At 40.0% G+C, this 27397-nt stretch overlaps 1 protein-coding gene across 1 annotated transcript in view; it reads left to right on the forward strand.

Annotated features, from left to right (window-relative positions):
• The window catches only part of ANK2 (ankyrin 2), a gene marked incomplete at its 3' end in the record, with an annotated part of 233445 nt that overhangs the window by 149755 nt on the left and 56293 nt on the right, over positions 1-27397 (forward strand). The window contains exons 23-27 of the mRNA XM_029913507.1: positions 16360-16504; positions 18921-18932; positions 22623-22725; positions 23411-23514; positions 27033-27074. Of these exons, the coding sequence (XP_029769367.1) occupies positions 16360-16504; positions 18921-18932; positions 22623-22725; positions 23411-23514; positions 27033-27074 (406 nt within the window). The remainder of the gene's footprint in view (positions 1-16359; positions 16505-18920; positions 18933-22622; positions 22726-23410; positions 23515-27032; positions 27075-27397) is intronic.

Below are 27397 nucleotides of genomic sequence, written 5' to 3' on the forward strand. Positions count from 1 at the left end.
TTTTCTGTTTCTGTTTAATTTGGTTGTATATATTTATTTTTGTGCTGAGACGATCTGAATCTGCATAATCGGGGTGCCTAACACTGATCCATGTTGTTACTTTTGAGAGCATGTCTGTGTGTATTTTTCTGTATGGAGACGCCAAAAACCCCAAAGGCAATTTTACCTGTACCATTAATTATTTGACAGCACTTATTGTGGCCTTTTGGCATGACTAATTCCCTCCAGATTATTATTTTAACACTCTGGGTTTTCTTGTCACCAGCTGACAAACAGAGTTTATCAAAAAGCTAGCAGACTGGAAATCAACCCTCCTCTACATCTCCTTGCAAGGCATAGGTGCTGTACTAAGCATTTATGCCAATACTGCTGATCACTGAGCAGAATGGTCACAATGATTGCACTTCATGTCACCCTGCTTATAAAATCCATTCTTGGGAGCAAAATCATTTTGGGTGGTATGGAAGCTTGTCGTTATGGGTGGTGACTATAAGAGGAAATTAAAGTAGCTGGAGGCCAGAAGACCGAGACCTTTTATTAGCGAGACTGAACCTTTTCATAATTGTGGACTGTCTGTAAGAGACTAGCAGTAAGATTCCTGCATATCTTGCCCTTAGCTGAATTACAGTGACAAGATATATTTCTGAATAAATAAATGTGACACACTAAACCTTCTAACTTTAATCATATAGTTAAAATGTTGGACATGAGAGGAATACTTGAGCCAGTGAATATTTCAGAGCCCCACTGCGGAGCCTATTCATTGGAGGAGTTAGTTATTTGGTATTTTCCCTGTGAAGCAGTGGTTTTGTTTACGACTAATACTACATTAACAATATAATATTCATATATGAATAATAATTCAAATGCAATATCTAGTGTCAATGATGTAAAATCAAAAGAGCCATTTAGTCCATTTACTTCCCTGGATTGTTTCCTGGAGGATGTTTGCTGTTGTTCAGGTTTTAAATGCCTCAGTGATGGGGCGAGGCTTCCACTGTATGTGTGTCCATTGGGCTCCCACTTGGTCTTTGGTAATTTTCATCCAGTAGTTTGCACATTTAGCAGCAAGAGTCCTACTGGGGATCTTTTACTCCTGAGAATATCTGCAAGAGTTTGGTGCTGAGGGCAACATTGTTATTCACATAGAGGCAGTAGGGTTGGTATTTTGTGTTTGTATGTTAAATTGGTTTCTGTTTATTGTTAAATAAACATCATTGTTTGTATCATGTATTTTTAAGCACCAGAAATATGTGGTTGGTGTTGTATAAAACAGAGAGAAAGATGGAAATGCAGGCACGTTTGATGTGATGACACTCAGATGGGTCACCATCAATAGGTTTGGCAGAAAGAGTGAATGTTAGGCAAGATTTGAATGAAGAAAGGTAGTCATCTTTTGCATCAGAAGGCCAGGGAGTTCCAAAGTCAGGCTACCATGGCAGAAAGTATGAAGTCATGAGTGGAAGATAGGGAGTGGTGAGCGGGAGGCACTGAAGGCGCAAAGGCAGTGACAGATGGAAACTTTTGAAGATGATGAGAACACTGTTACATCAAGGAACAAATCCCACTACGTTACCATGAAGGGCCCCGTTACATAGACCTACACAGGCAAAATATCCATTGGCATCAGTGCGTGTTTACCTGCCTCACAAGCTTGATGTCAGGGTCTAAGACTTTTTGTCACAACCCAGATTGAAATCAAGTATGTTACATAATAGAATTGTAATCTAAAATAAGGAATGCTTAAAGATTAATATTAGTTGCTCCATATTTATTATCATCACTATTTGTTTAGCACTGACAATATGATCGGTGCTGTACAAACTACAGAAATAGAGAGTCACTTTCTAGAAGTTCAGACAGATCAAGGCCCTGATCCTGGAAATACTTCCACATGTTCTGAATGTTATGTGTAATCAATGGGGCTACTCATAGCTGTAAAGTGAACCATGTGCATCAGCTTTTGCAGGACTGGGTCCTTAAAGACAAATATTGATGAGACAAGACATACTAGACAACTGTGAAGAGAGAACTTTTTTCCCTTCAGATAATTGTTAAGTAATGTGATTATTACTATGCAGACATTACATATATGTTATTTTTGCCCCACTTCAGAGTAATAATAATTATAATAAAATACTTAGCACTTATTTTAATGCTATACATGTTTAAAGGTTTCCACGGACAGTAATTAATTTATGGTCAAAACTCCCTCGAGAGAGAGATTTTAACTGTTGTCATCCCCATTGTATAGATAGGGGAACTGAGGCAGAGAAGTAAAAGAACTTACCCAAGGAACTGCAGTGAGTTTGTGTCAGAGAAAGCAATTCCTAATTCTCAACTCTGTTTCCATTGGAATAGATCATGACATCATTTTGTATTTTGACATTGATTAAATAAAGTTCATTTTTGTTTGAGGAAAGGAAAATATAAAAGGCCAGGGTATGATTTTTTATGTGTAGAGGAAATAGTCCCAGAAATCAGCCTTAGAATAACAACACCCAAAGAGGAATAACCATTATAAAATAAACCCCTAGTGTTTACTGTCTAACAAATTACAAAAGATTCTATCCCATCTTTGCTTTAGAAATAAAGTTGTGTTGTCATTGTGTCCTTCTTTTAAACACCAACAAATACTAGTCATCTAAAGAAGAGGATCATTAGGATAATGAATTTGCTAAAGTATTGCTGAAAACAGAAATAGCTTAATCATATAGGCTGAAAGTAACATATCTACATCTATATGTACCGTAATATGCATTAAATCCCTATATGTTTTAATCACTAAAGACCAGATTGTTCCATCTGTACTCTCACAGAGTAGTCCCTTACTCTCAAGTAGTCCTATGGATTTCATACTTACTCAAAGTAATAATAACCATTTGAGAGTGGGGTTTCACATCCCTTCATGAACATGGATTAGTGATAAAGTGATTTCATGTAATCTGTAGAAGTAACTCATCATTGAAGCACAAGAAAAATGTGACTTTCGATTTCATAAAACAGCTCAGAGTTAATCCATAACCTGTTCCGCCAGATTCCTGATTAAAAGAAAAGTGGCTTACTAGGAATTTATAAACTGAAAATCCTATTTCACATAAGAGAAAGGCACCAATAAAAAAGGTTTCTTCATTCATTTTTGTAGCATACACTAAACTTGAGTATGTGAAATATTCAAATCATTTAATGAACATGGCTCAAATATTGCCATAAGCAAGAAGAGTTGACAAGAGCTAATGAGATATTACTGTTTTGTTTAGGCACTGAAGTGGGAATCAGCAAACCTGGGTTCTATTCCAGGATCTGCCACTGACCTGTTTGCCTAACCTTGGGGAAGTCACTTCACTTTCTTGTGCCTCAGTTTCCCCTTCTGTAAATTGTGAATAATGATGCATTTGTTTGTATGGCACTTATGGATCTATGGATTTAAAGTTCTATGTAAGAGCAATATTATTCATAGATTCATATATTTCAAGGCCAGAAGGGACCATTGTGATCATCTAGTCTGACCTCCTGTATAACACAGGCCATAGAACTTCCCCAAAATAATTCCTTTTGAAATGAAGCATATTATTTAAAAAAAAAATCAATCTTGATATAAAAATTGCCAGTGATTGAGAATCCACCACAACCCTTGCTGGATTGTTCAAATGATTGATTACTCTCAATTTTAAAATTTTTCATTGTATTTCCAGTCTGAATTTGTCTAGCTTCAACTTCCAGCAATTGGATTTTGTTATATCTTGATATGCTAGGTTGAAGAGACCATTACCAAATATTTGTCCCCCATTTATAAACTGTGATCTGGTCACCCCTAAACTTTCTCTTTGTTAAACTAAATAGATTGAGCTCCTTGAGTCTATTACTAAAAGGCATATTTTCTAATCCTTTAATCATTCTTGTAGCCCTTCTCTGAGCTCTCTCCAATTTATCAACATTGTTCTTGAATTGTGAACACCAGAACTGGATGCAGTATTCCAGCAGTAGTCACACCAGTGCCAAATATGGAGGTGAAATAACTTCTCTGCCATTACTCAAGATTGCCCTATTTATGCATCCAAGGATTGCATTAGTCAATTTGTCTATAGTGTTGCACTGGGAACTCATATTGAGCTGATTATCCACCATGACATCCAAATCTTTTTCAGAGTCACTTCTTCCCAGGATAGAGACCGTCATCCTGCAAGTATAGCCTACACTCTCTGTTCCTAGATGTATACGTTTACATTTAGACATATTAAAACACATTGTTTACTTTAGCCCAGCTTACCAAGTGATCCAGATAGCTCTGAATCAATGATGTATACTCTTCATTATTTACCAGTCCTCCAATCTTTGTGTCACCTGCAAACTTTATCAGTGATGATTTTATGTATTCTTGCAGGTCATTGCTAAAAATGTTAAATGGCGTAGGATCAAGAACTGATTCTTGTGGGAACCCACTAGAAGCACTCCCACTCAGTTCAATTCCCTGTACAATTACGTTTTGAGACCTATTAGTTAGCCAATTTTTAACCCAATTAATGCATGCCATGTTAATTTTGTGTTCTAGTTTTTTTAATCAAAACGTCATATGGTACCCAAGTCAAATGCCTTGGAGAAATCTAAGTATATTACATCAACACAATTACCTTTATCTATCAAACTTATATTCACATCAAAAATTGAAATAATCAAATGTTAGTTTGATTATGACATGATTATTATAATTATATAATAAAATGCTGTAGGTATAGAGGAATATTATTTGCTCAAAATGCGTTATGGCTGCACCTGCCTGGAATTGCATTGTGATAAACATATCGAAAGGTTGCCTACTACCTTCTATAACCTTTTCTGTAAACAATGCTAAAATGCTGCTTTGTAGCTTCTTATCAAGAATGTTCCTCACTGAATCACATCAGATGTTCAAGTGCCTTCTAGAGCTGCATTAAAGTAGTGGGAGTATTATTTGGTTATGTGTAGGCTTGACAGAATTTGATTTTTACTTTTTTATCATATCAGTGTTTATTTTAAGCAGTTTTTTCTATTATTGACTTACATTTTCAGAGTTGTAGGAAATTGTGGAGTGGGTCAGACATTGGGGAGGGTCAGATAAAAATTGCTTAATGACAGTAGATACTGAGATTCAAATAGGTAAAGCTTTATATCCACTAAAACACAACTTTTCAACATCTCACATCAGAATATACAAAATACATATCCTTAAACTCTGATAAGTTCTCAAGCAGTATTTTTCTTAGTTTGCCTATCTGTAAATTTTGATTATCATTAATGGAAATATTTTTTCAAAGGTTTTTGTGTGTGCGAAGAAATTGACATCTACTAATAAAAATCTAATCTTTCCAAGCCTAGTTAATGTGTGTGAGAAAGAGGTTGGGCAGACTAGTCAGGGTTAAATTCACTGCTGACATAAGAGCACACAACTCCATTGAAGTTGTGTATTACGTAGTGGAAAATATAGGACCTTCCAAAATTATCTAATAGCAGGAGATGGAGGATGTAGAACCTTGGTTAGATTGAAAAAACACAATTTATAAATACTTTATTATACTTTAAAGCTACATGGTCAAATTCTGCTGTTGCATTACACCAGTGTAAATCCAGAAAACCCGCACTGAAATGAATGCACTTACCCTGGATTTTCTCTTTTATAACTGAGAACAAGATTTGGCTCAGTGTGTGTAGCCAAGTATGGATGACTTACAGAAGCAGATCAAAAGCTATATGTCAAAAGCCTCAATGGGAAAGAGAGAGAGAGAAATGTACATTCATAGGAAGTATTTGGTAGGCATATTAAAGCTAATTCCTAAAATCTTATTGACAGGAAGGGAACAATAATACCTTTCTTCTGTGCATGCTGTGACAGTCATGGGAAACCAGCAGAGAAATTTAGCCAATATCTCCCCCTCATTTCAAAATGATCTCCATACTCTAGATTTCACACTCTATCTGTGAAAGAAAAAAATGGTTAGCTATTAAATGATCTCTTGCTTGGGCCTATCGAGACAGAGCTATTTGTGTTAAAGTGTAGTACTCTGTATAAATGGCTTTGTTGGGTTCCATGTTTATAGTCTCTTAATGATTTCCAAGTCCAATGATTGTTTTTTTCTAAGTGTCAGACGTACAAACTCAGTTGTAAATTTGAAAGTCAGGATGGATTCTTTCTTTCTGCCATCAGAATTTTTTTGACGTGTGAAGCAGATGATCTATCTCTCTTCCATAGTTGCATTGGCTCTGCATTGCTAAGACAAGCCAAAAATAATAAGTAGAGCTGGTTGAAAAATTTTCATTGAAACTTTTTTCTGACAGAAAATGGCTTTTTGACAAAACAGAAATTTGTGTGAACATTTTTCAGGTTTTCATTAAAAAACTTGAAGCTGATTTGTTTTTAACAGAAGTCTTTTTCTAGCTCTAGTTATTTCTTGTTAATAATGAATATTTGGGGATTTTGAAAGGATTCAGGTTGTGTTTGGCTTTTTTCACCCCCACCCCCTGCTCAAAAAAAAAAATCTTGACAGAAACTAACGCTTTTCATTTTCTTCAAAAATTTTCTCAGGAAAATAGAAACCTTCCCTGACCATCTTTAGTAATAAGAGTATACGTTGGCCAGTAAAATCAGCAGGCGTGACTCAAAACACAAGAAGCACATTTATTGCATAAGAAAGTGTCAGTTTTCCATAGATGTTTTGCAGAACAAAAACTCACTTTAAAGTAAAAAATAAATACTCTGCTCTTTCGCAAATGGTCTCCCTGAATCTTCATTTAGTGGAAAAGGTAGCAATAAGAAAAGGCTGGAGAATGATTAGGAGGCACTTATGACATACTGTATACCTTTAAAATCATTGGAACAGATGACCTTACCAGCAGTTCTGGAAATGGAATTATTTTTTCCACAGGATCTAGCAGGACCTGATTATATATTAACATAACTCTTTGTTTGAATCAACCTGCTAGTTCTTTTTCTTTCTAAACCAAGATCAGAACATTACAGGAAGGGGCATGATTTCTGTTGAGTCTTACCCATCTGAACAACATCTTTGAAACCCATCTTTAAAGAACAGTAACTGTCAGAAATTATTTCCACTCTCCACAAGCTTTAGAATGTACTTTCTTATCTTTCCTGCATGGCTATTCACAAGTTGTTTTTACATCGACATTAATAATCTTAATTAATGGCAGGTTCTCTGGATGCTAACAGTGCCATAAGTCATTAACAGTTAAGTTAAATCCCATGAGTCATTAGAACATTATCACTGTGTTTAAATAGAGTGTCATGGATGTTTTTCCTTTACTATCCAACATTCCTGTGAATGATGCTTTCAGAGCACAGGTTAGCATGTAACATTTTATTAATTTTTTTTATTAAGGCAAAGTTACAAGAAGACATTAACATACTACATCATACATTACTTAGTCAGGATCAGGTTCATATTCAAAGAACCTGGCTAAAGATATTGGCTTGCTGGCTGGGGAGCTGTCTTCCTTTGAGTACACTAAAAAGGATGATCACATTTCTAAATACCTATCTCCTTTTTGGTGCTTCTCTTGTGTAGTACTTAAAGAAAAGTGTTGAGTGAAAGACAGACATGCATTCATCTATCCTCTTGAACTTAGAAGGACAAATGATGCAATACTTTGTACCACTGAGCAAGGCAAAGAACCATTTCTTTCCTTCCACCTAGTACCCACAATATCTCTGTCAGTGAATGTATTTGGGTTATAGATGACCCAGTTAATCCAAGCTGTCTCCACTCCGTGGCTGGCATGAGTTCCTCATGTTAGGATAAAATTTCTTGTTTTGTGGATAAAATCAATGAGATTTGGAGTGAGCTGTTTCCATCCATATGGGCAGAGCAATATTCTGGTGAGATGTATCTTCTCTCAGTGACCCTTTCCCCAGGTGAGTTTCTTTTTAAGACATTCCCTGCCCAAAATCTATGTTTAGGATCTGTTCTCTCTCTCTGCTTGGAGTCACCTGAGGCTTCTACTGACTGAATGGCCCAGGGGGAGGAGAGACATGGAACAGACATGTAGAACAGGAACTTTTGGTGCTTGGGAGCAACTTGACATGAACTCTCTACTGTTGGCAGCCCCCTGCTGTAGCACTTTATTCCCCTTTTGGCATTGTACAGTAGACCTACTTTGGATTTGTCAGCCTGCCATTCAGTCAGCATCCATTACTTATCAAGGCTTCTACGGCATGGAGGGTTGTGAATATTTTGTTCTGGTTCACATCCTAAAGAGACAGTGTTTATTCTCTGTCAGGTGACAGCTTGGCAACCTGCCAAATACTAGAATTCACTTTAGAGTGCTCTAATTCAGGAGGAGACACATTTCAGTCATCCTCCCCTTCCCAGAATCCCAGGAGGGCAGATTATGGCCAGTGCACTTGATTACCCTCTTCTCACCAGACAGTAGGGACACGTGCAGACTTTCCATTTCATTTGCTCCATTTCCTGTCTTTCTGTCAGTGCTTCTCTGAGCGACACATGGCTGACGTGATGTGATGTGCATCCATGGTCAAGTGGCTATAGAATATTTGGGGTTTCAACTGGCTAAAGATGCAGAAATCTACAGCTGTGTTATGGCAATTATATTCATTAGCTAAACCCATTGTAGTGCAGGTAATTGTTTAATGGGTGTAATACACTGAGTGGAGCATTGACTCTGGGGAATCAAAGGTTTCCAAGCAGATTCTCAGGGGGTGATCTTTAATATACTTGCCATTAAAGATACTTCTGAGTTGAATAAAAAATTCATACTTGCCTTAGCTGCCTCTTCTCCATCTGTTACTTCTAAGATGCAGAGCCCACATAGGAAGCTGTACAGCATCGTGGACCTTACCAACATATAGCAAGGGAAGACAATGTTTTTGGCAAACTAACATAAGTGTCTTTAGCTTTCAGAGCTTACATTAAAAACAGTTTTTGGCAGCTTTTTGCACAGCCCCCTTTCTTCCTCTTTTTAATTTATCCCTTTGGCTTTCTTTGATGAAAATACTATGGGAAAATGACTGGAAGAACAGTTCTTCAGCAATTGTCTTCCACAGTACAGTTATGTTGCTGGGAGAGGACTGTGATGAGTTAGAGCTGTCCTATTGCATTAAAAGTATCCCCCCCCCCCAATGAGCTGATTTATAGAGTGTATTTCCAGGCTAGCATGGAGAAAATTACACAGAGCCCCACTCCTGGCTGAAGATGTGGGCATAATGACCAGAGCACCATAATGGAAATGCATTCCTAGCTGATCTGGCTTGTTTTAAAAGCCTTAATTTAATGTTTCTCCCAGAGCCGTAATTCCCAAACTAAGAACTGTATGTGGCTTCCCAAATTCTGCTCTCCATATAATGATATATTGCACTTACAGGATCTCAAAGTGCGTTTTTGATTAACTGATTTAAGCCACTCTTCAAGGTAGGAAAGTATCCACCCCCATTTTAGAGTTACATATAAGGAGGTTCAGTGTAATTGGGTAATTTGTCCTGTCACTCAGTAAGTCAGTAGAAGAGTTAGGAATTAGGATATAGGATCCCATTCCCAGTCTCCTACTCTAACAACTAGACAGTATTGCCTCCATGTTCAGCGGGGCTTGCCAGGGAAGGACAGAGAACTATGACCTCTGCATAGGGTGACCAGATGTCCTGATTTTATAGGGACAGTCCTGATATTTGGGACTTTTTCTTATAGAGGCACCTATTACCCCCCCACCCCTGTCCCGATTTTTCACATTTGCTCTTATCAGTCTATTCACAGCCTCTCTTATCAGTCTATTCACTGATAACCACATAATACTGGTGTCTGAACATGTGAAATCACCAGTATAAAGATTGTTTTTGTTTCAATAAGACCCACAAGTTATTAGCAAACATTTTACTTTTTATTCTAGCCCAACCAAGGACTAAATCTAGTCCCAAAACCCTGTCAAGATGTTCCCCCTACTGCTTATAGAAGCCGCCTTAGCAACTTGAAATTGAAATCTGTTGCCTTATTTTTTAAAAAAGAATTGTGACATAGCGGGTTTACACTCCTGATGTTATAGGGTTAGTCAATAATGGTAGGCTGTCTATAAGCATGACTTTTTGTTGAAAATAGGAAATGGAATATATGTTCACAAAACACAGCACTATCAGAATGATTATGACAGAGTATTATTGGCTTTTCACTTAACTCCAGTTTGAAAGCAGTTTCATGTGGCTATAATGGGTGGCCAAACTTTTTGGCCTGAGGGCCACATCTGGGTGGGGAAATTGTATGCAGGGCCATGAATGTAGGTCAGGGGGTTGGGGTGGGGTGCGAGGTGTGCAGGAGGTCAAGTGTGTGCAGGAAGAGGCTCAGGGGAGGGGGTTGGGGTGCGGGGTGCAGCAGGGGGCTCAGGGCAGGGGGTTGGGGTGCAGGAGGTGTGCGACGGGGGCTGCGGGCAAGGGGTTGGGGTTCAGGAGGTGTGCAGGGTGCGTCAGGGGCTCAGGGCAGGGGGTTGGGGTGCAGGAGGGGGTGCGAAGTGTGGGAGGTGGTCCAGTGTGCAGGAAGAGGCTCAGGGCAGGGGGTTGGGGTGCAGCAGGGGGCTCAGGGCAGGGGGTTGAGGCGCAGGAGAGGGTGCGCAGTGTGGGAGGGGGCTCAGGGCAGGGGGTTGGGGTGCAGGAGGGGTTCGGTGTGCAGGCTCTGGCCCAGCACCGCTTACCTTGAGCAGCTCCAGAGTGACAGCAGCACGCAGGCAGGCTCTCTGCCTGCCCTGGCCCCACGCCGCTCCTGGAAGTGGCCAGCATGTCCGGTAGTGGCTCCTGTGGGTGTTGGGGGGCAGAGGGCTCTGCTCACCACCCTTGCCTGTGGGTACCACCCCCGAAGCTCCAATTGGCCGTGGTTCCCTGTTCCCGGCCAATGGGAGCTGTCGTGGGGGGTGCCTGCAGGCAAGGGCGGCGCGCGGGGCCCTCTGCCCTCCCCCCCCCCCCCCCAACCGGGGCCACAGGGACATGGTGCTGGCTGCTTCTGGGAGCGGCATGGGGCCAGGGCAGGCAGGGAGCCTGCCCTTAGCCCTGCCGCACCACGGGGCTGGGCTGTAGCTTGCCCTCCCCTGGGCTATAGCAATGATTGGCAATGGGATTTCCCCTCATTCCTCTACCACCATCAGGCTCTGAACAGACAGAAATCTCCTAGCAACTGCATTTTGAGAGCTGACCTTTGCATCTAATGTGACCGGCCCCTTTACCACCATGATGTCAACTCTTCACCACTTTTAATAACACCAAGGACACCAGCACAAGTATCTACTGCTGGCTACTCTTCCTAGGTTAAGCCAGCTACCCTCCTGCTCCTCCACTGTGGTAGGGTGTCTCTCTGCAAGTCCTGGGGAGTTCATCAGACTGCTAGTATTATTATAATTATGTATTATTTTATTAATTTGTAATTAAATTGTGTTCAGAGGCCTCAGTCAGAATGAGGGTCTTACTGGATTAGTCATGAATAAGTGCATCTGCTGATTGTAACAGTATTGATCTCATGTGCAGAGAGAGAATCTCTCAAGTAATCAGGGCCACAATTTAGGGCTTTAGCTGTGAAAGCTAACCCATTGAACTCCTCCTACAAGTTACTAGGCAGCCGGCACAGATCATGAAGCACCAGTGTCAACTGGTCTGTGCATCATGATTTGCTTATTAAATAGTGTAAATTAAATGTAGTTAATTTGACAGGTAACATGATGACACAACTTAATAGAAAACACTGGTACGTCAGATTCATTATTTCTAACATGATAAAAGAGAGCAGTTTTTGTATGGCTACAAAACTACCATCTGAGGTGATTTTTCTGTGTAAATGCACTCATAGTCACCTGAACATCAAGCTCTCCTGAGTCTGTCTTTTTGTATGTTTTTGTGTATCACAATGAGACACCAGTCCTGATTGTGGCCCAGGGGTGTTGCTATATATATTAATAATACTCACGTGTAAGACGGAATGTCTGTTTATTACATACAATTAAGCAACTCTCTCTGCATGCCTGTAATCCTCCTGCAATTAATTAACACATTCTGGTAACCTCAACTGTATGAGAAGTTGCTTTAAGTTAATATATAGACTGTAGTTAGATTTGATAAATTAAATAATTTGTATTTGCTTATCCTCTAGGCCACAGTATTCTTCCCTTGCTATTAAGGGCATGTCTACACTGTCCCACAGTTCCAACAGCTAGACTGTGGGGTGTGTGAATAGCAATACGCACTAAAATGCTGTGCAGTAGCTCCCCCGTATGGTGCTGCGGGCATAAACAAAAAGGCTCCTACTTTGCATTAATGTAGTCCTGTTTGTAAAGGACTACTTTAATGCGAATTAGGAACCTTTTTTTTCATGCCCACAGCATCCACACAGAGGAATTACAGCGCAGAACTTTGGTTCCTATTGCTATTCACACCCCCATAGTCTGGCTGTTGGAACAGTGGAACAGAGTAGACATGTCCTCAGTGTTGTGATAAAAGAGATGGGACGACTCAAGGCATCGGTAATGGTGCCTTTCCCTTCAGGGTCACTGCTTCAAGGATAGGCTAAGTCAGCAGTGTTATGACTGTTCATTGTCATTGTGAAATGTATTAATGGTCTCATTACAGTTCACAGTGTACAGATGTCCACATCACCCTAAACAATTAGTACTAATTGGTACCACTATTGGCAGTTGCAGCTCAGACACCAAAATTTGAATGGGTCATTTTTTGGAAGGGATGCTAGTGGGATGAAAGCTGGTAAGGTTTTGCCTTTTTTTCCATTATGGATGGAATGCTTGGCATGATTGTAAGTTTTTATTTTATTTGAAAAATCATTTGAAATTCCTTTTAAACAGCTTTCCTTTGATATCTTCCAAGGTTTGAATAAGTCCTGTGGTTTATATTGTCACATTCTCAGGAAACATTGTTTGACAAAAGACAGGAAATATGCAACAATTAAATGCATTCTCTTGTTTTCTGTGAAACAATGCCCAGTCTCATTTTCTTTCAGTATTACAGATGGAGTTTTAAAAGGCTTTGTAGTTACCCTTTAAAGATTTAGGTATGTATATAGATTAGATAGAGATAGACAGATTATTAAAAAAGTTGATTTTATTTGTTTTTGGATGTCAAATTTTCAGATGTTTTTATTTAACAGCTGGAAATAATGCTTGACCAAGCTAGAAAAGTTCAACTGAAATCAAATGTTAAGCTCTTTATGAAAACAAATACCAGCATTTCTGTATTTGTGATTATACAGTATTCATTTAGCCTGCTGTCCTAGTTAAATTGAGCAGAAAAGATGACACATTATCCCGAGTATAGATGTTAACAATAATACGTTGTCATTATATTTTCCTCTCTTGTTTGCCTTTGTTAAACTAATCAGATTTGCATATTTGGACTGCATATCATAGAGGCATCCAAACGAAGGCCCCGTGTCAACTTCACTAGAGCTCAAAGAAAATGTGCAGAATACAGCACACGTAAGAGTGCGGTCTCCTTTGATATAAAGTTGTAGTCTCTGGAATTCTGCAGTGTTGCTTCTCGAGCTTAGCAAATCAAGGTGGAACATCACAGCTAGGACTGATAATTTTTGCAGGTCCTATCTCGGCATCAGAGTTGCCATCCGCTTCATTTGATGCCGGTGCAGCTCTGAAATGAGAAAACTTGGAAACTTCTGCGATTTGTGGACTGGAATTACTGGTGAGGGCCACATGGTGGATTTCTGTGGCCTGCATTTAACATACAGGGACACACTGTAGTTATGGAATACCACACTAAGGAGTTGGGAAAGAGGATGGAAAGACATCAGGTTAAATGAGTATCTTCACTGAGGCTAGCAGAAACCATTCTCTCCAATATGGAGATGGTTCACACTGGAAATTTATAAAGAAATGGGGGGAAACTTCCACGTGTCATGTAGAGATGTAAGTTCAATGATGATGATTCTCCTGAGAAAAACAAGTTATTACTTCATTCATGCATTCGGTGTGAGGGACCCTACTTTCCCCACCTCATTTGGTCCCAAAAGCACAAATTTATTCACCTTCATAACATGTTGTAAGGTCCACCTGTTTACCCAGCCTTCGGGAGAGAAATGGGCATGGTAATGGCCGATATTTGTGATAATGGGGGCTAATTTAGGTTTTGATTTCACCTTTGGTGAATTATTTTCTTGTTTATGCTGGTTCATTTTTCCGCCATCTGTGTGATTGTATTTCCAGTTTATGGCAAATGGGCATGGAGCTTCTGAGTATCAGTTACTGTGTTTTAAAAATTACAATCTTACGGGTGACCATGCGCGGATGTTTGTTGTCAGGAGTGACACAATGTCCTTTGGAGTGCAGTTTGAATGTCTGAGAATTCAAATAAGGACTGACTTGCACCTGTCAGGCACAGGGACAAAAAATGTACCTTTCTGAGTTTAAACCAACAGTTTGCAATCAAAAGAGAAATTGTCTCAGCATCCACTGTCAGTCCAAGCATCTAATGTAGCTGTGGATAAAGGAACTGTCACACTGTCTGGAGTGGCTCACGACCCTGAGTGCCTATTTCAGGGCAGACTGTCAGAAGCAGGGCCAACAACCCACACTGGTGATATGTTCTATAATTAGATTTCACCAAACCAGTAACCAATGTGAACTCCCAGAATACTACAGTAGTCTTATAATGGAGTCACAGACAGTCTCCTTAAACGCACCAGTCTATCTGGCCACTCAGGGAAGCTGGACTATGCAATAAATGGTCACTTACACCAAAAATCACAAAATATTCTGGTTTTACCCAGTCCCAAGAGACCAGTCACTCACCCAGGTAGATTTGCATCCTAGACCTCACTCCAAAGACGATGCTGGTAACCCGTTCTATCGTAAACTAACCAAATGTTAGATAAGAAAAAGCAATGAGAGTTATTGAGAGGTTAAAGCAGGTAAAAATATATGTACAGGTGAGTCATAGTCTATAACAGTAGTCCCCAAACTGTGGGGCACCCCCCCAAGGGGCACAGAGGAATGTTCAGGGGAGCACACAACAGGGCCAGGGCCAGCCCCTATGGGGGCAGGGGCGGCGGAAGGGAGCACCACGCTTCCAGCCCTGCTCTGCCCCCAGATCAGCTATGCCCCTAGCCTCACTCCTCCCCCCAACCCTGGTCATTCCCCAGTCCTGTTCCGACTCCAGATCCAGCTCCTCCCTCCCTCTTCCTCCCCAGCCCAGCTCTGACCCCAGCTGTTGCTCCACTCCGCCCCCAGCCCAGCTCTGCCCTCATTTCCTCTCCACCCCCTGACCAGCTCTGCCTCTAGTCCCAGCTCCTCCCCCATCCCCAGTTCCACCCCCAGCTCTGCCTTCAGCCCAAGCTCCGCTGCTGAGGAAGCCTTGGCTGTTCCGTAATGGGGGGCGGGGGAAGGTCATGAACAGATTCCATTACCGGTAAGGGAGGGTGCAAAATTTTGAGCACCACTGGTCTATAATTTCAAAAGGTCTCAGAGATGTAGTAGTCTCCTAGTTTCCCAAAAGTCTATTAGGGCTATACAGATGGATTCTGGGATATCTGTCTTCTCATTCAGCTATTCTGCCCTGCTAGAATCCAAACAGTTCAGAGATGAATAATTTTTTCCTGTGTCCATACTTTCTTCTCATAGAAAAACAAGTTGACAGTTCTAACCAAGTGTGCTCTTTCTTTGATGATGGAGAGAAGGGAATGCATTTAGGGTCTTTGATCTCTGATCATGATACACAATGGCCATTTGCTTTGCAAAGCACAATAATTAGCACCTTCCTGTTACTGTCCTTCATTTGCTTTACATGGCTTCTTTGTGTTTGGTGAGTCACTTAGATATAGGGTATATACAATGTCAATGTGTGCTACTACATTCTAACAGTATTCAGATAAGTGATAACTATGCATGCAACATCCCATTAGTTTTCATGAAGTTTAAACACCAAACACATTGGAATCTATTTAACAACCACTTTGATCTATACCAATACACAAGTGAATTGGCCTGGCTTCCAGCTGTGAGTTTGTCAGGTTTTTAGCTGACACCTACCACCTTGGTAGCTGGCTGGCACCAGCGTTACAGGAACCAAACTAAAAGATAATCTACAGAATGATACAGAAATTAGTCCTTCAAAAAATCTGTGCAATGGCAAAAGATGGAGGACAAAAACCGATTGCTTACTCACCTTGATTTTGATTTGGTTTATCCTGCTTGATGTGCCAGTTTTGTCAGTGTATATTAATTGCTCGTAATTTGCAGTGCTGTGTGTGTGGGAATTACCTTCCAGTTATTTGTGCCATCCCGCTGACGTGCTACCCCAATCTGTAAATAATGTGGGACTTGTGAGTTTACTGATCTTTGTGGATTGTGTTTGTGTTTTGTTTCAAGGTGATGACACAATGACTGGAGATGGGGGAGAATACCTCAGGCCAGAGGACTTGAAAGAACTAGGTGATGACTCTTTGCCCAGCAGCCAGTTTCTAGATGGTATGAACTATCTGAGGTACAGCTTGGAGGGAGGCCGATCTGACAGGTATTTTACCTGAAAATTATATGTTTGTATGATGAGTTAGAGCATAATTTTGTTGAATAGTTAAGCTCTCTGCACAGACCTTCTCAATGTCTTTAATTCAAAGTAGCTATGTGATATGCCTATTCCTTCTCATTTCGATAATTATTGTCACTTCTTAGAAGAAAGGTGTAGTCAAAAGAAAGTCATGGGAAGAAAACTATCAGGAACCAAATACATTTGGTACTGGGGAAAAAAGAGTTTACAACTGAAGGTGATCTAATTCTCTTGTACACTAATACTGTACATGGTCCTAACATCCCAAAGGGCTTAAGGAAAAGTCTGTCCATGATTCATGGTAGGGCGTTAACCAAGGGCATGGTTTGAGAATAAGAGCAATGTACCGTCCTTCCTTGTTGTAGCCACACGAAGGAGGAGTGATATTGGCTATGTGGTAGGGTCACTTAGGCCTTGGCTACACTTGAGAATTCACAGCGCTGCCGCGGCAGCGCTGTGAAGCGCGAGTGTAGTCGCGCCGCCAGCGCTGCGAGAGCTCTCTCGCAGCGCTGCAAGTACTCCACCTCTCCGAGGGGAATAGCTTGCAGCGCTGCGAGCGAGCGTGCAGCGCTGCAGGCACTGATTACACTGGCGCTTTACAGCGCTGCACTCGCTGCTCTCGGGGGGGGGCATTTTCACACCCCTGAGCGCAGCAAGTTGCAGCGCTGTACAGCGCCAGTGTAGCCAAGGCCTTAGTTATCCTAACCTCCAGCTGGCACAGAGCAGATGGCTCAGAATCAGGGGATGGTTGGCTGAGATATTTTAGTGCTTCAGTAGGATGCTCCTTTCTAGCATGTGTTACCAACCACAGCACAGAAGGAGAACCCTCACTGGGGCTATCTTGCACAGATGGGTGTTGTAGCTAGGGTGTGCTAGTGCTTAGGGAAGTGTACCATTATATTGTAAAACCAAAATCAAAAAGAGTAATAGCCCTTTACACTTCAAAAAGGTTTATTGTAATTTACACCAAGTCAGTGTAATCTACATTACAATACAGGGTACGGTTTTCAAACTTTGGTATTTAACTAGTGAGCATAAATGCATAATCAGGCCCCAAACTGACAGACAGACATCCACATTTCTAATTCAGAGTTAAGTGCCCAAAGAGGGAAATGGGTGTCCAAGATTAGGCATTCAGGTTTGAAAATTACAGTGTCTAGTATCAGAGGGGTAGCCGTGTTAGTCTGGATCTGTAAAAAGCAACAGAGAGTCCTGTGGCACTAGGGTGACCACACAGCAAGTGTGAAAAATCGGGACAGGGGTGGGGAAGTAATAGGCGCCTATATAAGACAAAGCCCCAAATATCGGGACTATAAAATCGGGACATCTGGTCACCCTATGTGGCACCTTTAAGACTAACAGATGTATGGAGCATATGCTTTCGTGGGTGACTACCCACTGCGTCAGACGCATGTCTAGTATAAATTGCTCATGTCATTTCCAGATCTAGTGCATTCAGAGGTGGTATTTCCTTAAATAATGTTTGTGTCAAGATTTTGGCCACACAAATTGCAACCCAGGCCAGTGTCCAATGTAGTATGTTATTCCAGCACCAAATAGGATCTGCTCCAAAGCCCAGTGAAATCAGTAGAGTTGTTTCAGTTGACTTCAATGGTCTTAGGATCACTCTTGGAACAAAAGAAGCCAGAAAATTACTCAGATTGTATCATAAGATATCTAAACCCCTAAGCATTTAGGCCTTCCAAACTTGGAGCCTTTGCTGCTCCAGTAAATCCAATGAATCCTACAACACAGTGGTTAAAAAAAATCAAAAAGCATTAACAATAATCTGCTGTTGGTGATGATACTGATTTTTTTTCTTTTTGATTGTCAATGAGTTGTATAAGAAGGCTCACATAGATTAATGCTGGGCTAGATTCAGTTCTCATTTATGTCAGTGTAAATCTTGAGTACATGCATAGATTTCAGGGGATTTACACTAGCATATTTGAGACAAAAATCTGGTCCACAGTTTGCAATATGAAAATGATTTCGCTGTCCTGTAGCGGATCTGTTTAAACTGAAATGCAGCAAAAGGACATCCAGGAAGAAGAATCAAACAAAAATGTGCATTTTCCCAGGTCCATCTTTCCGCTGCTCTTTCACTAATACAGTAGAGTCATATTCATGGGAATTACCACCAAAACTGCCTAAATAAAGTTGCTTTGCTGCAGTACCTGAATCAGAGACAATGCAATGCAATAGAGATTTCATTTTTTCTGCTGTAACAAATGCAGCACAGCAAATCATGTAAGCGGCCCATTTTCATGTATTATTATGCATTTAAAATTATATTTATAAAGCTTAAATTTTTCTTTTGTAACCGTATTCCCTGTTTATTATTTCTCTCTCCCCATCATTCTTTTTAATATGCTTTCATTAGCACTATGCCCAGGTAGGTATTACACAGCATGTAAACAATGTTGTCCCCAGTACACTCGTGCAACACCAATCACTATTCATCCATTTTGCAGGCCTGCTGATGGATCTAGGAGACTTATGTACTGGAGTTGTTGTTTTCACAGGGCCAAATGAATGGCATTGCTATTGGAGTTAGTTATATTCTCAGACAAGAGAGATGACCTGGTATATAGTATCATATAATGATCTGTCAGCTAACCTAGGTTCAGGAAAGGCTCAGGTTTGTGATTCAGTGTATGACCTCCACTCCTCAACTTAACTCAAACGTATCTGCCATGTCAGATGGGAAAGATTTTCTATCCATAAGTGGGGCCCTATTAGGGAATGTTTCCAAGACAGGTTTATATAAAGTTGCAGGGGGCTCAAGTAATTTTCACAGAGTGCTCAGGCAACAGAAAACATTTTGTATTTCCCACACCAGGTGTCACCCGTGGTAAATCCTACATTTATCCTCTCAATTGGTCACTAACAGGGTGAATGGAGTCCCAGTGATCCAGTGCATCCTGCAGTGGTGAATTTGGCAATATTATCTGAACCACCCCATACAGAGAGTCTGTTTTAGTAGATTTCCTAGAGCATCTTGCCTCTTATGTAGTGTAACTTTATGTGACAATATTCTAAAAGCCTACCAAAAATAATAATTAGTGTACGTGTCTCTTAATCAGCTCTGTTCAAAACACCGCTTCCCGTTAATAGTGAGGTCCTGGTTGCCATAAGCACCCTTGCTTCTAGGTTTACACCACTTAGTGTACCTCAGCACCAGATGCTTTAGCAATCAGGTTGTTCCTTATGTATGCAACTGATATAATCCATAGAAGGTGAGCAATGCCATCTCAGTATTTGTCTTAAACAAAATTTTAATGGAAATGTTACACTTTTAATTCATCACAGACCTCAGTCACATTTGTGTAACTATCACGTCTCTTGGTAATGTCCATACCTTCAATGTACTGGGCCTGTATTTATGAACATGTACCATTCACTGGGCATGTTGTGGGCAAATTGTGGTGGTTGTAATAGTAATGTCTCCTAACCATAGGAGAATGAGGACCAAATCGCTGCAGGATGTCTACGCTACAGCTAGGAGCCTCCCAACACAGGTAGACAGACTCATGCTAGTGGGCCTTGGGCAAATGCTCTAAAAATAACAGCGTGGACATTGCGGCTCCAGTGGAGACTCGGGCTAGTCACCGAAGCTCAGACTCGGGTCGGCAGGGCTTGAGAGCTTAAGCTGCCAGCTGAGCGGCAATGTCTAAGCTGTTATTTTTAGTATGCTACTTCGAGCCCCATTAGTGGAAGTCGATCTACCCAGGCTGGGAGGCTAGATCCAAGCTGCAGTGTAGACATACCCTTAGAGACCAGCAGTAGAACCTAGTAGATGTTTCTTTTCATTCAGTAGTGGTCTGGTGAAACCTTACGTTAGCTGAACAGCAGGACCTATGATTTGGATGGCAAACCCCTTGCAAGCATTGCATGGCACTGTAAATCAGCTGTGAATGTTTCAAGCATTAAAGCAAGTAAAGGATAGTGGTAAAAAATGGGGTCTGCTACTGATGTTTAATTTCTGATATAAGAATGACAATTTACTGAAGTAATGTTATTATGGAAAACAAGGTGTTGCACTACAAAATATCTACCAAAGTAATGTACGTGTATTCAAAATGACCTACAACCAAGGCTTCATACAATACATTTTATTTAAAACAAGGTAGACATGGACTAAAATTCATGAGGTGAAATCCTAGCCCCATTGAAGTCAATGGGTGTTTTGCCATTGCCACTGCCTTCAGTGGAGTCAGAATTTCATCCAGGGAATGTATAATACCCACAAAATGTCATATATCATCCTTGCTCAATTCTGTTTGCCCACTCATCAGGGTGAGTAATATTTGATGACGTGCAAGTGAAATCTCATTAGTTTTTTAACCATCGTTATCCTGGTCAGAGTGGGTGAGAAGGTATTCTGCACTAGTTTTCATGGCAGTTTTCCAAGACTGATATTCATGTAATATTTTCATCATCTTTGTTATGATCAATTTTATACAATCCATTTAATATGGCAGGCATGCAATGGAAGGGCATTGGTAGCTCTTTTAATTGTATGTATCTCTAATGTAAATACGCCATGCCGTTTATTTGTAAAATACAGATACTGCAAGAACCTATTGGATGAATGTAATTATATACACTGTCATTGAACAGGATCTGTTGCTGCAATATTTTTGTCTGACTTCCAGTAGGTTTACATTTAATAGTACTTACTTCAATCTAATGTATATAATGTACACTTAATATTTAAAATGATACTTGAAAATAAATTATCCCATGTTAAACCTACAAATATATTGAATTCTTATGGTACGTGGAGAATGAGGACATTCACAGTTAATTAGAGTAAAGCTCTGATTAAGAGAGAGAGATGTAAATTAACCACTAACCAACCAGGAGTAGAAGAAAGCTTCCCATATGGGCATGTTATTTCAAAACTGTCCATTATGGGGTTTCTTCCATCTTCCTCTGAAGCATCTGGTACTAGCCATTGTCAGAAAGTTTATTGGGCTAAGTGGCCCACTGGTCTGATCCAGTTCAGCAGTTCCAGTGTTCTAATGTTTCTACATTATCATGGACAGTACCCACGCAAGTGCAATCCATGAGAACATAGCTAGTTCCTAAACTTACATGTAATGTGTCCTCAGCTACATAGAATAGTAACAAGGAGTACACCTACATGAATATAAAGTGATACTTGTAAAATCTGAAGGGGTCTGAGCTGTTGATTTTTCACACACACACAAAAAAAATCCTGTATATACTGTTGTTTTTAATATTTAAAGGGCAAAAGTAATACTACTGTGTGGCAGAAACCCCATATTAGCTTGATATGTCTTTGTGTGCGAGGGTATCTTTGTTTTGTTTTGCTTTTTTGGATTTTGCTTTGAGCTAGCAGCTATTGCAGTTAAGTTCTGAGCTGGGTGCTTGGAAGCAGCTTATTACTGCCTTGCATCTCTCATTGCTACAGCAACCCGTGTCCTGTCGTGCTGTGTGTACGTACAAAGGAACCTGTGCTCACGTTTTGGATTGCTGTTTTAGAGATGCTGAAGGCATGCAGGAGGCACTTTGTTTTACACAGGAAGCATGTGGCTGGCCACAGTTCACCTTGCTGTGTACCTTCCAGGGGACAAAAACGAACCTTACTCATTTATCATTTGAGTCAGAGAGAATCGATCAGAATGAAACTTCAGAGGGACTCATTTCAGCTTCTCGTCAGATATTTGCATCTTTTTTTTCCTAGACAGTTCACTTGTATTATGGAGCAGGAGAGAGAACTTCTTCAAAGATCCTCAGCAGGAGTTCCTTTTTAGTATAAGGGAAGCAATTAAGCCACATAGCTAATTTAAAGCATTGGTGGCTAGAAAATAAAATAGATTGTGATCTAGTTTAATCTCTTGGGTTCTCCTTTGAATTAAATGAGAGGAATCAGTCAAAAGACTGGTTCAGCGCTCAGTCAGAGATCCACAAGACTCTATTTTATACTCCCCCTGGAAGTTGCATTATATTTGCTAACAGCACGCTTTTTTCACTCTTCCGCTTGGTCCATCATCCCATTTTCACAATACCTTCTCTACTGCTGATATATTGCCATGGCATCCTGCCAACCTACCAGCCTGCGGTCCTTCAGTTCAGACAGGTCCCACACGTTGAGCCATGCCTCCTACCTGAGGGACAGTGCCATGATCGATGATACTGTCATAATCCCCAGCCACCAGGTAAGACCTTTCTCTTTATCTCACTGATCAATTGCACAATATGCATTTATTTTAAATATTCAATTTTGGAAATATGAAAAAGAATCCCTGTATGCATTCTGTTAACTGTATGATGTAATGTGTGCTGTAGTATTAATTGTACCATAAACCTGTCTAATTTCAAACTGCTATTAAATGAACAAGCTTATTGTAGAATACTAAAGTATATTCTGTATTAACCAGAAATGTGTAAATGCATTTACAGGACATGTCTTTATAGCGCTTTCCATTGTATCTGATTTTTGAGCAATGTTAATAGGCATGGGGTCAAATGTTCAATTGGTGTAAATGAAATCAAAGGAGCTTTGCTGATTTACACCAGCTGAGGATCTAGTCCACTATTCAGAGAGAAGATTTTTGAAGAGACAATCAAGTCATTTAAAGAGGGGTCAATCTGGTCGCTCCCAGTATTCCTGTTCACTGGGGCTAGTAACATTTGTGGTTGCTTTGAAAAAGCACAAGATGTTACAATAAGGTGCTTGTAGTACTTTGATGTCATTATTGCTCATTTTTGTTGTTGCCTTTTTTAAAGTGTTAATCATTTTCAGCCCTGCTATACAAAAATAACTCTTACTTATGGTGTGTTTGGCTCATTGCTTTTAAATATAGAAATACAAATTAAATAAAAGTTCTATCACATGCTCAGGTATCAACTCTGGCCAAGGAAGCTGAAAGGAATTCGTATCGCTTAAGCTGGGGCACTGAAAATTTGGACAATGTGGCGCTTTCTTCAAGCCCTATTCATTCAGGGTGAGTAACCCAATCCATTGATGTGTATTAAGAGGGTCAGAGAAACAGAGTGAGAATAACTGAGGTCCCAGCTGCTTGAGCTAATGCTTAACTTGGAGTTGAATAATACTTCATTACAATCTAGTATTTAAAATAAATTGTTATAACCATTCAAATTCAGCTAGTCAGAAGAATATGAATATGGGCCTGATCCATTGACCACTGAAGTCATTGAGAATCTTTCCATTGACTTCAGCAAGCATTGAATCAGGCTTTACATGAGGGATTTTGACCAATTACTACATAAGAATGGCTATACTGGGTCAGAGCAAAGGTCCATCTAGCCTAGTATCCTGTCTTCCGACAGTGGCCAATGCCAGGTGTCCCAGAGGGGATGAACAGAACAGGTAATCATCAAGTGATCCATCCCCTGTCACCATTCCCAGCCTTTGGCAAACTATTAATACCCCACCCCAAAAAAATGCTTGGTTTTTATGGAGAGAAAAAGCATATCATGCCTTTTTTGCTTTCACTAATAATGGAGAGCAAGGGCCTGATCCTGCCACGTGATGAGCACCTCTTGTGAGGTCATTTGACATCAGTGGGAGTTAGGGAGCTGAGCAACTTTGAGCCCTCAGCACCTCCCTGTATCAAGCCTTCACAGAATGAAATTGCAAAGAAGTGAGAGAAGGGAGGCTAAGTGAACTGTGCAAGTGCTTTTTGCAAGTATAGTAAACTATGCTCCAGAACAGCAGTATGTAATGAAAGTTGTGAAAAAATTCTAAAAATCACCAGTGCTACAACCAGAATCTTGAGGGACTGTCTCTTCTAATGAAGATTATCTTTCTAATAAATAAAGTGAATAGTGGTTGTTTGTGTGATGCAAAAATCTAGCACAGTAAGTTATGTTTATTGCTAATCAATTAATGTCCTCCAAGTAACATTCAGGTAGCCTTATGAACGTTTTGATTTACACATTCCTGACCAGTTGCCTTCAGCTATCCCCACAACTGATTATTTTTGGTTAGCCTTTTTATTAGAACCAGTTTGGTGAAACGTGAACAAGACAGAAACTAAATAAACCAGACCTGGCCAAATCAGTGTTTATAAATGTTATCCTGTATGGGCAAAAAAATTGTGGGCTTGTTTGCTTATTTGTATTTTGGTATCAAAAATAAGTAACTCTGAACATTTATATCTAGAGAGAGAGTGTGTCGAGATTTAAATTTTAAATTATTTTGGCAGCTAATTCTAGCTATTGGTGCCAAATAAGCAAAGGTCTTTTTCCCAGAGGATGTATATTACTTTTCACTACACTAAAGTTGGACTGTCCAATGATTGCAGGTGATAAGTTATTTACTTTTTATAACAGTGATTTCACATTCTCTGGGGCTTGATCATTTCACACTTTCATTCAAAGATTAATCAGTGATTCCTTAGATCTTTTGTATGACCAAGTCTGAGTTCCAGGGTCAGGCAATTAAATGTAATAAAAGCAACTGCCTCTGTAAAGCCATGGGGAAAATAATTGTATTTAACAAAAGACAGAGGTAATATTTGGTATTGCTATTCTGTTTTTGATTTATACTGTTAATGTGCCAATGAAATATAATACTAAAGGAGCCTTCAAGAACCAAAATCCAACCCTTGAAAAATGCCCCATGAAAGTGTATTCTTACCTTCCACTGACTTATCAAAAGAATTAACTTTTCTTTTGTATGTTAAAGGGAGGGTGTGTGTATGTATTTTAACCCTACATTTGGGGTTTAAGTGGGGGAGGGATAGCTCAGTGGTTTGGCCTGCTAAACCCAGGGTTGTGAGTTCAATTCTTGAGGGGGCCATTTAGGGATTTAGGGCAAAAATCTGTCTGGGGATTGGTCCTGCAGGGGGTTGGACTAGATGACCTCCTGAGGTCCCTTCCAACCCTGATATTCTATGAGTCTATGATTTAAATCCACCCAACTCTGTCCTTTTATAGGCTCATCTGTCATCTGAGTGAAGAACAACAAAACAAAGGTCAGAGATTCTGGCAGCCATCTTGGAAACAAGAAAACTCCCTCCTTCTATGGGAGCTGCCACCCCAATAGTGTGCAGTAATTTAGTGTAGAACATTTCCCAATTATTTTGCAGAGTTAGTATTCTCTTTGTATCTTAATAAACCGGCTTAAAGGGGAAAAATTCTGCCACATTATAATTTTCCAGCAGGAGGACATCTAACCTCCATTTGAGACAATCAGTGTCCTTCTCATTAGGAGACATGCATGAGATAACATGCTCAGCAAAGTTAAGATTGTTTCAATATGTTAGAGACTCTTGGACGCTGTAACCGATGAGAAGGCAAAGACCTATTGCTTTGCTGGAAATGCCAGAGAATATAGTCTCTCTATTTTTTTTAACATCCTGTCTATGTGTTAGGAGAGACAAAGGTTTTGGCCAGGTTTATGCAGGTCTCTTTAAATAGTTTTAGTCACACAGTTTACAGTGAGTTTGTAATCTTATTGTGAAAGGGGCATAATGTTTTCATTAGGTTGGAAAGTGAAACACTGAATTTGAAGATCTCTTTCCATTTGCAGTTTTTAGATATTGCTTGAAAATAGCACATTTTTGTATCTTTTCCATCTATCAATGTGGTTTGTAGTATTGAATGCAACTGGTACGGTTTTAAGGCACACTACATATGCAAAATTGTTACATTGTACTTGTTTTGTTGGGTTTTGGTGACATGCAAGCAACTTCAGCTTTACTCTTCTGAATTATGTGATTACCAGAAATCTTCAAGACAAATATATATTTAACAGTTACCTGTTCAATTTAGTTAAATTTATATTGCAAACAGGGAGGCAATGTGATCAATTGGTTAGAGCATGAGACTGGAGCCAAGAGACCTAGAGTCTAGTTCCCACTCTGTTATTAACTTGCCCCTGTGATCTAGGGCAAATTGTCACTTAGGGCTTTTCTACCCAGCGATGTAATGCACTGCAAGCCAGGATGTGAATCTACAGCGCACAAACTGACCATGTGGACCCTGCTGCACTTTGGTCTATTCCCATTTCAAATAGCAGTATGGCAAAGCACATTATAGAACTTGCAGGACATGGTAGCAAGCTCTACATGGTCAGTTAGTATGTGGCAAGCTAGTGCACAGTAGATTCACACCCAGACTTGCCACACATTGAATGACTGTGTAGACAAGCCCTTAACCCCTTTGTGCTTCAGTTTCCTCTCCTGTAAAATGGAGATGATAATGCTTACATTTTATATATAAAAAAGGAGATCCTCAGATGAAATGCATTGCATAAGTAAGTGCTATGTATTATTTTTATTATTACATATACACGTACATTTATTAAATAGACATTATGGAAATAGAAGTCTGATTGGTTAATAGACAATCCAAATGCATGTGTATCTAGCAAAGCTAAACAGTTGGGGTTGTGTTAGTTTACCCTCCTGGAAATCATTATTTCCATCAGTGGGACTAAAAAACACTAGAGAATCAGCAGCTGAAATTGACAAATAATTAGAGTTATCATTCTTAGCTGCCTGTCTGCAAAAAAGGAGATTGGATCATTGCTAACAAGGTAAACAAAATAAATTTAAACTGTTGTATTTTGGATCCCTTACATTGTTTTCCCTAGTGTGACATTCGCTTCCTGGAAATAGTTGTGAAAAGAGGACCTGGCAGGTAGCAGCTGAGAGTCTTTTTCAAATGTACAAAATTAAATGATATCAGAATACACTGATGCCTTTAACAGGTTATTTAAAACAAAACTTGGGTGTGTTTCATTATGGGCAAAGTTCTGCTGATGTCAAAAGAAGTAAATGACACTGGAGACATCCATAATAAGAAAGTGATGTCAGAAAAGTACATAAATGACCATATAATGTATTATCGGGAATATAA

The sequence above is a fragment of the Terrapene carolina genome, unplaced genomic scaffold, assembly GCF_002925995.2.
Source record: "Terrapene carolina triunguis isolate 2854851 unplaced genomic scaffold, T_m_triunguis-2.0 Scaffold706, whole genome shotgun sequence".
Classification (NCBI taxonomy): domain Eukaryota; kingdom Metazoa; phylum Chordata; order Testudines; family Emydidae; genus Terrapene; species Terrapene triunguis.